This window comes from Protopterus annectens, chromosome 7.part0 (genome assembly GCF_019279795.1).
Source record: "Protopterus annectens isolate FY-2018-M chromosome 7.part0, PAN1.0, whole genome shotgun sequence".
Taxonomy (NCBI): domain Eukaryota; kingdom Metazoa; phylum Chordata; order Ceratodontiformes; family Protopteridae; genus Protopterus; species Protopterus annectens.
Window position 1 is genome coordinate 200,164,879 of NC_056739.1, and position 12,007 is coordinate 200,176,885.

Sequence of the window (12,007 nt, forward strand, 5' to 3'; positions counted from 1 at the left end):
TCTCTGTGTCTTACCCAGGTCCAAGTTTTTCAGGTAAGTACTGGAGCTGTGGACATCTCAAATGGTGGAGAGCTGGGTCATCAAACTGGACATCTGCTGCTGAAGGCTTAGCACATGTTGATTTGTGACAGCCCATCTTTCTTTATAACTGACCAGATGTCAATCAGTTCTCCAACAGGCTAACCAAATGCTGATACGTTCTTTCCTGAAGGGCAGTTCTAAATTATATTAACGCCCAAAACATTTCTCCATTTTTTTCTAGCAATACTCAGCATCCATAGTCAGTATGCACAATAATTAGTCTGACACACAGAGCCAGCTACACCCAAAGTAATTAGCAAGCTCTTTAGCACAGCACAGGTTTTTTCTGTAATATCATTTTTGCCCATATTCTTTACCAGTGTAGTATAAAGCATGGCTTGTGACAAACAAAGAAGTCCCTGGGATCAGTTTTGTTACTTAAAATTCAGATTTATTGACAAGTAAACACAATTCAGAAAATAAAAGAAGTTCTAATTAAACAAGTCATTCCGAACTTCAACATAAAAACGTTCATATTTCAGGCAGAATTTTTCTTAGTACAGCAGACTTTTACACTTGAATGTGATGTTACTTTTTAAGTAGGACTCTGGTAGAAAAACTGGTAAAAACACAAAAGTAACAGAAACATCTAGGCAGCACAGTAACTCTTTCCCAATTTCCAACAACAGGCAACAATCAGTTTGACCTTTAGTTTTAGAATTAAGGAACAACAAAATATAATCTAATTTAAATACCTCTGGCTAGAGCTGTTTATTTATGTATTTACATTTATTAACAGGCATATGAGCTGGTCACGTGATCCCCTTAAATCATGTTCTAAAGCATAAGGCAAAGATTCATACATGCATCATTCATATACTCAAAGGAGCCATACAATATATTAAATACTCAGCAGTATGTAAACATTATATCACAGCTCTCCCTTATTTCTTCTAACATCTTTGCCCTTGCATCTGAGTTAATTTCCTATATGGGTTCATACCATACTTGTCAACCTCTTAGAGCAAGAAATCTAGACAAAGCCATAGTTAATGGGGGGACAAAGACCCAAAAAATAGGGACACTTTTTAAATATTGCTCTGACAGACTCAGAAAGTTGCTACAATAACATGTTTTGCATCAGCATGAATTTTAAGAAGGGTATGAAGTCTGAAACTCAAATGTCTGTCATTATTTTATGACTTCAACCCTCAATGATCTGCCAGTGATTTGCCAGGAAACCACAATTTTATTGAGAAACAGGCCAACAGTATGAGGCAAAAATGCGGACATTCTGTGAAAATCTGTACAGTTGAGAGGTATGGCCCACATACCTCTAAACTACTTTTCTAGGCCACCATATTTAAAGTGACCAGAGTGAGCACTCAAAAGAGCATTTAAAAAAACTGATCTAAAATGTTCGAATAAGCAAAAAAAAAAATTTTTTTAAATATTTTTTCCCTGAACTCCCACACCCCCTACTAACTATATATACTAACTCCAAGATGATACTATAGCAGAGTAAGAGCACATTCTTGCACTCCGCTGTAGAGTGATCTCACATGAAAAGCTACCTGCAGCAGAAAAACAGTGTCTGCTCTTATGAATGGTTGATAATAGCTATTATACTCATATGTATATATCTGTATCTGTATCTATATCTATATCTATATCTATATCTATATCTATATCTATATCCACACACATATACAGAAAACCAATAGACCAGTAGACATAGTTATTAAGCTCAATGAAAGAAATAGACTGCATTAGGTCAATAAAACCCAAAAAGTTAGATGTCTGATAAAACAAGTGAATACAGTAATTAGGACTGTTCATAGAAACCCATGAGATATAACAGAAGTAAACAGGATATATTACTGTGCAGCTAAATTAATAACTGATAAAGTTTTACCACAGGAACACAGGGTAGTGAGGGAAAGGAAGGGGAGAAAAAATCAAATACCATCATGAAAATATCGAATAGAGAAACTTATAAAGCAATTAAGACAAGAATTGTAACTGTTAGGAGACCATTGAAGTGGGAACAGATCAACAGAAATACTAAGAAAGATAGATGTGATAAAAGCAATGTGCTGTATTAGAACAGACCAGGATCTATCATGCACTATCGCAAATAACAAACTAAAAATTTCAGCACAGGTGGCAAAACTTAGAAGATACGCAGATAAATATAAAGGAAAAGTACAAAATATGCAATTTATTGATGACCCAAAAAGGTTTTACAGAGAATTGCGAAACAAGGTAAAAGGAACTGAAAGTCCACCAAAAAAAGAAGAAACAGATTTTGGAGAAGTATTTATGAAGATCCTGTGGAACATAACAAAGATGCTAAATGGATCGTAGAAGTAAAAGAAAGAATAAGAAGTTTAAAGGTACAGGATATACAATGGGATGAAGTAACAGCCAGAGAGATTGAAACAAAGTTAAGAAAAGTCTCTAATTGGAAAACCCCAGACCCAAATGGACCACCTAACTTTTGGGTAAAAGTATTAACATCTTTGCATGAAGATTTAGCCATGAGTAAGAACTATTTATATGCACACCCTGAACATACATTAACCTGGCTAACAACAGGAAAAACAATGCTCCTACTTAAGAGTGAACCTCTAAGCTAACCTAAAAATTATAGACCAATAACTTGCCTTTCAATGACATATAAACTACACATGGGAATTGATGCTGACAGAGTTTATAGTCATTTAGAAGACACTCAATTGTGGCAGTAGAACAAAAGGGCAATAAAAGAAAGTCATATGGAACAAAGAATCCTTTGTTGTTAAATAAAGTCATAGTGGAGAACTATAAAAAGTTGAAGACTCTAAGTGTGGCATGGATTGAGTACAAAAAAGCATTTGATAGTATCCCACACTCATGGATAAATGAGTGCTTAAAAATGTATAAGATATACCCAACACTGTTTGACTACATTACAGTGACCATGAAACAGTGGCAGACTACTTTGCAATTAAGCCATGATAAAGGACAAATGATTATCCAGGGGATAAAAATTCAAAGGGGGATATCCCAGGGTGACTCTCTGTCACTGTTGCTGTTCTGCCTTGCCCTTAACCCATTATGCTGTCTAATTAACAGCTTAGGCCGTGGCTATAATTTGGCTCCTAGAAAACAACAAAGTGTAAAGACTTATCTTCTCTTTGTTGATGATTTAAAACTGTATAGCTCATCAGATGAGGAACTGAAAGCACAACTGCAGGTTGGCAAAACTTTTCAGATGATATAAGAATGTCATTTGACTTGCTAAATTTGCAAAATCAACCTTTAAAGCAGGAATTTGGGACAAGAATGTGATATAAAAGAACTTGAGCATGAGGGAGTGTATCAATATGTGGGAATTGAAGGATCAACAATAAAACATGAACATATGTGAATAAAAATTAGTAAGGAATATTGTAGAAGACTTAAATTAATCCTGAAAACAGTGTTGACATCTAGGAACAAAATCCAAGCTATAAATCAATTTGCTCTTCCTGTCCTAACTTACAGTTTTGGAGTGACTTACTGGCCCCAAAACGTTTTGGATATATTAGATAGGAAAACAAGAAGGATGCTTCATGCTCACCAAATGATTTATAAAACATCAGTGCATACCAAGATTATATATTCCCCATTCCGAAGGAGGGATGGGCCTCCTTGAAACTGACTACATGTATAGATCCGCAGTCGTGGGACTCCACACATATCTGCTGACCTCACAACATCAAAATGAAGTGAAAGTTCTAAAACATGAAGAGAATAAATCTAAGATGGTTTCCCCTGCTTAGGCTAGCAGAAGCATATCAGCATCAAGTGGGAATGGAAATCAAACAAGATGTAGATAAAAATCAGGCAGCAACTGAATGTGCAAAAAAACAAAAGAAAGAATATAAGGTGAGGGACCAGATGAGAAGGCAAGAAATGTGGAAAATGCATAAATATAGTTGCAAGTATAGAAAACTTCTGGAAAAACTTCATGTTGATCAGGAACAAATGCAGAAATGGCTAAGGAGAGGTGAATGCAAACCAAGAGATGAAAGGTTAATATTGGCAGCCCAAGATAGTGGGCTAAATATGTGCTGGTTTTCAAAGTCCATTAAACACGTGGGAGCAAAAAACAAATGTAGGTATTGTAAAACTGAATTGGAAGCAGTCACACACCTCGTTGCTGCTTGTGATATACTATTGGCAGATGGACATTATCCTGAAAAGCTTAATAATGTGACTGTTGCACTATGGATTGTGCAAACATTATGGTACTGAAGTTGCTGAAAAACACTGGAAACATGAGCCACAAAGCATCATAGAAAATGATGAAGTTTATATCATATGGGATCACCAGTTAGCAACAGTTCAAAAGATAGATGCTAAAAAAAACGGATATAGTGGTCCATGAAAAGAAGACAAAAGTAGCATTGATCATTGAAATCACCACACCCAGTGACTACAGTGTGTTGCATACAGAGAGACACAAAGTCATAAAATACCAGGATCTGCAGGCAGAAATGAGAGCAAAGTGGAAGAAAGATACCCAGACAGTTCCAATAGTAGTAGGAGCAATGGGTCTTTTAAAAAATAATCTAATTAGATATGTTACCAATAATCTAATTAGATATGTTACCAATCCATGTAACTCCATACGAATTGCAGAAGGAGTAATTACTGGGCACATTGCAGGTGCTGCAAAGAGCACTTTTGGCTGACATGAAAGACTGAAACAATACTAATTCCGTGAACTTTAATCATACTTTGACTTAAGAATGAGGTCCATTCCCATCAGGGTATTAAAAATCCAAAATATTTGGAGAAATTAAAGGGAAAAACCAAAAGAGCAGTTATCCTGAAGAATCATAGAAGGGTACAAGAGAGGCATAAGCTCTCCTGCACTGGATTGTTTGGGGGAGACAGTGACCCTCCCTCCAACTTAAACAAAGTAGATCAATTTCTCATTCAGTTTTCAATGTATGATCATATAGGCTTTAGTCATTGTTTTTGCAGACGACAATGAAGTAAATCATATTATAGCTTTAGACAGAGAGCCAGACAGATAGATATACAAATATCTAGATAGATGGATGTGTAGATAGATAGATAGATAGATACATAGATAGAGAGATAGATAGATAGACAGATAGTAAAGTCAGAGATAATATATCATACCCTTGCTGCTCTACAGGTCAGGTATTACAAAGGCAGTAGGCTTAAACTTTCATTTATTCACTCTGCCTTTCTCAAACAGGTAGAACTTAAAGAGATAACACGACGTATCTTGAATGATCCAGTAATGTACTCTGAGAAATTCAGCAGTGACTGTAAGGCAGTCTGTGAAGGCCTCATGGTTAAGGATCCTGCCAAGAGACTTGGGTTCAAGGATGGTTACTGCACAGATATAAAGAATCAACCATTCTTTCAGAAAATCAACTGGGGTCGGCTGGAGGCAGGTAAGGGAATTGTTTACTTTCATGTTGGAGCTCGTATAATGAGAAGTGATGTAGAAAGGTGTTTGTGCATTGACTTTATAATATGTAAAAAGTAGCACAGTGCTACAATGTACGAATAATATTTAATCTCACTATTATCTGTAGACCATCTATATTTTTACATAAATATTTTTTACTGTGTTTGACACTAAGGACCAATGTAGTCTATGTCATTATTCTTAGTTGATAAGAGTGTTTAATTCTTCTAAAATGGTAATGGTCAGGGCAGGCATTTTATTGATCACGCATTGTATCACTGTGAATGAATGTTCAAAATGGCTGATCTCCATTATCGTAACTAGGGTGGGACCAAATGGGTGGCTGTTCTAGGTGCAAACTGTCTGTCATGTGACATGCCAAGCAGTGCTGAGGAGATGCTGATTGAGTACAGGCTAGTTGCTACAATTTCAGTGGCTGGTAAAACATTTTTAGGGTGTTTCAGTCTGGGATCTTGGCACCCGACACATTTTGAAAAATTAAACCCGATGGTCCATCAGAACATCAAAACATCTATCCAGAGGGGTTTCTTGTAGGACCTACCCAACCCCCCTCTGTTGTGGTAACATGGTATGATCTGGGTGGGCATGTAGTCTGAGTGTCATATCAACCCATATCTGCAGCAGCTCAGCCAGGCCCACTATCCACCTTTTCACCCATGCCTCCTTTCTAGTGATGGCCCAGCCTCCACCAAGAATTGTCATAAGGAGGCACCCAGGCACCACCCTCCCCCGGGATTAGCAAACTTATCCATTCAACTGCTGCTCCTCTATCAGTCACCCATGCTAGTAAGTGAACCTGTGTCACCTGGGAATTAGCCAGGATTTTTTTCTTTACACCACCAGAGCAGCTTATCTGCTGTAAACTTGGTGTGTTTGCAGACATAAGTGCTCTGTTGTATTCGGTTGTGGCACAACAAAATTGCCTTGAACTCTGCTTATGGTTTTGTCTTGAAAAACATTCTCACAACATCTGTGCAGTGGGTCTGTGGAATACACAATGCAGTACTTAAATCTATACTACAGTAGTAACAGTCCTAGTTCCTTCTACCTATTCCTCGGACAAGTACTCCCTCGTGTTTGCCTGTGTGTGCTGCACTCTTTTTTTTTTTTTTTTTTTTGTGCAGAAGTTTGCAGCACTCACTAGTGACATTGGAATTAACATTTCTAGTTGTCATTGTCTGTTGTGTATTTTTGCACTGTAGCCATACCTCTGTTAGAACTCTAGACAAAGCCTGACATAATGGGGGACAAAGGCCCAAAAATAGGCACATATTTTAAATTTTGTTCTTACAAACATGGAAACTTGCTAGAATGTCTTTCGGCTTTTCCCGGTTAGGGGTCTCCACAGCAGAACTCCAGTCCGCTAATGATTGGCAGTGGATTTTTACAGTGCTGAGGTGCCAGCCCTGATGCCCAACCTTCAAAGAAGGCACACCCATTCACGCACTTACCTACCTGCATGTCTTTAAATGTCACTCGACCATGGGGAGGACATGCAGGCTCCACACAGAAGCCGCTCCAGCCGAGGAAACTTGCTAGAATGACAGGATTTATGTTAATGTGTATTTCTGAAGGATTTGAAGTCTGAAACTCAAATACATCATTATTTAGTGACTTCAATCCTCAGATCATTCCAATAATTTGCCAGAAAAACACAATTTTTTTGAGGAACAGACCAAAAATATGAGGTCAATATCTGGACATTCTGCAAAAATCTGGACAGTTGAGAGGTATGATTAGCTGATTGTTTACTGTTGTGCAATATGCTATCCTTGTTGTAACTAATTGTTTAATGCAGTTTTATATTGTATCCTTGCAATAATAATATCACAGAGATTCTACTTTCTTGCACCATATTTAATATGGTGGAATCTGAATCCGCTGTTGATTTCTTGAGTAATGTGTCAAGGCATCCACATCTGTGGTACATTACATCTCTTGTAAATCATTGTCCTGTGTATTATCTGAATGTAATTTTATTAAGTTTTGCCTGTTGTGTTAACTGCCTTATGAAGTTAGGAGTCAGTTGCATGGATATATTCTGGAATATTGTACTTTGGCAGCCATCACTCCTGTTTAGTCATATACTAATAAATTGATAACTGCATTTGATTATTCTTGCCTGCTGCTCAAGCACTCTTACACTATTACTTTATTGACCCTCACTTAGCTTATTTTGCTGCAAAGTGCACACCTTACTGTTCAGTGGTGCCTTATAGTACTGTATTGCATTGTGCTGCACTACACTGAGGTCTGTTGAGGTGTATTGAGCTGTAGCATATTGTGCCTTTTAATATTGTACTGCATTGTGCTGCACTACACTGAGGTCTGTTGAGGTGTATTGAGCTGTAGCATATTGTGCCTTTTAATATTGTACTGTATTGTGCTATATTCTACTGGGCTGCACTGTTTTTTTGTTTTGTAACTGTCCTGACTGTGCTGCATTGTATTGGGTTTGCACGCTTTTGTACTGTTTTGCAGCTGTTTTTAATGTCCCCTCATATATTGCATAACTACTGCATTGTGCTCTAGTGTACTGTGTTGCACTATTTTTGCACCATTTTGTACTATTTCTCTGTCCCTTTATATATCATGTCACTCCCCCTCCAATCTGGATAGACCAAGAGAAATAAGTCTCCATAATATTACACAACATATGTCACTAGATCTTTCTTGATCAACCATGGGTCCTTAGTCTATCTCTGCCCCGTCTGTTGACAGCTTTCTAACATAAGGCACCCTCAGTCAGTCTACAGACTTCACTTGCTTGCCTACAGCCATTTTCTGTTGCCAAATAATTTTATTTATTTTATTTATTATTTTACATTTGTTGACTGGGATTGTCCGACTGAGCTGAACAGCCCTTTTTCAGTGGAGGCAAAATACTAATAATAATAATAATAATAATGAATCTAAAATAAAAGATACACATGCTTACTATCACTAGAAGAAAAACCTGTTCATACGGAGTGGTCACTAGTACCAATATTAACACCGCATCAATATATCGCAAGACAGACATAACTTTCCTGTGTTGAGATGCTTAAAAAATACTTCCAAAACCACAATTACCTCCTAGGCATGGCACTGTAGATGTTTGTACCTCAGCCTAGCAATAACATGCAGTCTGTACACACATAACTTCTACCACCGCCATCACAGATGAGAGTCACCAGAATGATTCAGTAAAAGCCTTTTAAGTGACAAGAGCAGTACATTACTATTGCCATGGCAATATACATGTTAGACATGATTCCTAATTGTGTCACATTAACGAACCACTCGCAAAGCAGAGAAAAAGTAGGGTAACATTCAGATGTCCTTCCTTATCACTGTTGCAGTATTTTTCACTTTAGGGATCTCCTGCCAAGGATTGCCCAATGTCTGGCCAGAATACCAAAGCCTTCAGCACTTATTGATGCCATATGTCACATGCATGCTCCCCATGCATAGTGTAGGGCATAAGGGTGATGTATGGATGCAAGCACTCAGAACTTCTTTGTTGCCAGTTCAAACGCCATTATCACTTGCCCTTTTCTGTGCTGGTTACCAAGAAGTTTTTCAGATAAGTCCACTGTTGTGGTTTCTTCCCATCCCTTTCTTATTTGTTTGTTGTGTTCATGTCACCCAGAAAGGGAAAATGTCAGTGTGGAAGGCAGATTCCCCATAAAGACTGACACAACCATTGTTGACATTGTTTAGCTGCTTCCCATGATCCTACACAGTGTTTTACCTACCAGGTGTTAGTGCCTAAAATCCTCTGCAGTCACCTCTTCTCTTTGTCCGTATATCTGGAGAACCAGTGTCTTAAAGTTGTTGGCTCAGAGTGCTGTGGTGTAATCCTCCCATCCTGAGGGCCAGCCCACTGTGAAGAAAAAGGTCAAAAAAGTCAGGCCTATCCAGCCTCCACTAGACATCTCCCTAGAGGCTGGTGAAAGCCATGAAGACCATCCACAGCTTGCTTCAGATTCTTCTGCCACAACCTCATTGGAGAATGGCATGTATCTGGCTTCTAACACATCCTCTGAGACTTCTCAAACATCTGTACCTGTTGTTGAGGGGGAACCTCAGCTGATAATATCGGAAGGACCAAGGGGGATTACTTAGATTTTAGTGAGGGAAGAAATTTCTACAGTTATTACAAAATCGCCTCAGGGGTCTGACCCTCTGAAGATGCTTTGTGCTGACATCCCTCAGAAGAAGAAATGAAAAACAAAGTATATTTCCCCTGTTCTGAAAGATCCACAACATGACTGAGAGGATTTCACTTGTGATGTATTTAATGCTTTGATGGCCTGGACTCTACCTCAAGGGGTCTCTCTTCCTCTCCCTCCTGCTCTTCCACTCCAGTCAAGAGGCCTAGGGAATTGGATTCCTCAGATGAGGATCTGAACTCAGGGGAATAATTCCTAGCTTAATCTTCCCAAGTCCCTTTCTCCTTGTACTATGGTTCAGAGGAGGAGGAGGATTCCTTAAGTCCAGACTCCTTTTTGGAAAAGCTCTCTTTTGGGGATGCCATTGCCCACTTGATGGACTATTTTGAGTCAAATTGTTCCCAGGTATCTGATATTCAACAAAGGTATTATGAGCTCCTACAGATGTAATCTGCCAAACCATCTCTTGTTCCTCCTGTTCTAGCTGCCCTTTAAGATATCTTTTCATCAGGTTCTGTAGCCCCTGACTCAGCCTTCTGCACTGAAAAAAAAGCTGGATAGGTTCTACAAGATCAATGAGGGATGCAAATTTCTTTATAAATTCCCTTCTGCTGAGCCTTCTGTAGTGTCAGTCTCTTCTGACAAGTCATCCAAGTTGTTGCCCTCCACCAAGCTGCTGCCTTCTGATAAGTATAGTAGGGTCATGGAAAGGTTAGGCATGAAAGTTAACACTGTCACCAGTTTGACCCTTAGGGCTATTAATTGACAGACTCATACGATCAGATATGTTTTAGCACTTCTTTCTCAGGTTTCTAATATGGTTTCTGACCTTCCTGACTCTGAGGGAAAGGCATTGGCTTTTCGCTGCTGGGCTCCACTTTGCAAGTTGCTGGCTTCTCAGTCAAATTCAGCTACGATGCAGCTGATGACTCTTCCAGGGCTGCTGCCCTTGGTTCAGTCATGAGGCATTACTCTTGGCTTCATGTTTAGACTTTGTCTGATGACATCAAGGACAAACTTTTGGATACTCCTTTGGATTAATAAAGTGTTTCTGGTTTTGATGCTGCTGACGTTTTTAAATCCTTCCTGGACATGGGCAAAACTTTACAGGAGCTGAAACATATGTTTGTTTCTCCTATTACTAAGTTTCAGAGGAACTATCCTTCCAAGTCTACCTTTGTTTGTAGGAAAGCGCACCCTCCTTCTAAGGGTAAGAAGGGTTCTAGGCATGCTCCTCCAGCTGAGTCTGCCCAGACTCCTAATTCCCAGAGACAGTCTTTTCAGGACAAGCCTTGTTCTATTTGACAGTTTGATGTCCACTCCCGTATGTCACGTTCCCTTGTCTCTCTGCCTTTCAATGTCTCTTCCAAATTGGCTATGAATAACCTTGGACTCTTGTTCTTATCTGTCAGGGATATTTCATGGTTTGGAAGTCCCTTGCCCACTTTTCAGGCATTCCTCATCCTCCTTGGTAACAGCTCTCTCATTTATCAGAGGTTCTTCACTCTGTTTTGGATCAGGACACCATCCAAGCTGTGCCTCCAAACCATGTAGGGAAAGGATTTTATTCCAGAATATTTTTGGTCCCATGAAAGCTGTGTATATGAAGACCAATTTTGGATTTTTCTTCACTTAACACCTTTTTCAAGATTCCTTCCTTTTGGATGTTATCTCTTCAGACATTGTTTCCTTTTCTACTTCTGCAGGCCTTTTTGATGTCTCTGGATCTCATGGATTCCTAATTTCACATCCCCATACATCCTCTTTTCAGGAAACTTTTATATTTCTCTGTCTCTTCTTTGCATTTTCAGTTCTCTGCTTTGTCCTTTGGCCTCTCTACTGCCCTAAGGGTATTCACCAAATGCCTCATTCCTGTCATTGCTTTTTGCAGGATTTGAGGTATTCAGATTTTTCTGTATCTAGATAATCTGCTTATTCAAGCTCCTTCTCCCAGCAGTCTACTTCATGAACTCAGCTTTGCTACTTGTCTGTTTTGCAGTCTGGGGTTCACCATACACCTCCAGAAATCCATTCTGACACCTTCCCAGGATCATATTTTCCTCTGCTGTACGCTTCAGATAGTTCCCATGTTGACATCTCTGCCTACCCCCAGGTTCTGTCTCTGATAACCTTTTTCCATTTGCTTCTTCCTCTGGCATCTACCATGGCCAGGGAATTTTCTCAGGGTCCTGTGTTTCATGGCTTTCACCATACCGATGCTCCTTCTCACCAGGCTCCATATGAGGGAATTTCAGTGGTATCTTGAATTGGTTTCTTTAACATTGCCACTCCCTAGAGTTCCTGGTACCTTTTCTTTCCTGTCTCAAGCTCATCA

The 12,007-nt window shown here is 39.0% G+C and overlaps 1 protein-coding gene across 1 annotated transcript in view; it reads left to right on the forward strand.

The window, feature by feature from the left end:
• LOC122805797 (rhodopsin kinase GRK1-like) overlaps nucleotides 1–12,007 on the forward strand; it is a 263,668-nt gene that overhangs the window by 228,069 nt on the left and 23,592 nt on the right. Inside the window, exon 6 of the mRNA XM_044076061.1 lies at nucleotides 5,279–5,480. Within this exon, the coding sequence (XP_043931996.1) occupies nucleotides 5,279–5,480 (202 nt within the window). The remainder of the gene's footprint in view (nucleotides 1–5,278; nucleotides 5,481–12,007) is intronic.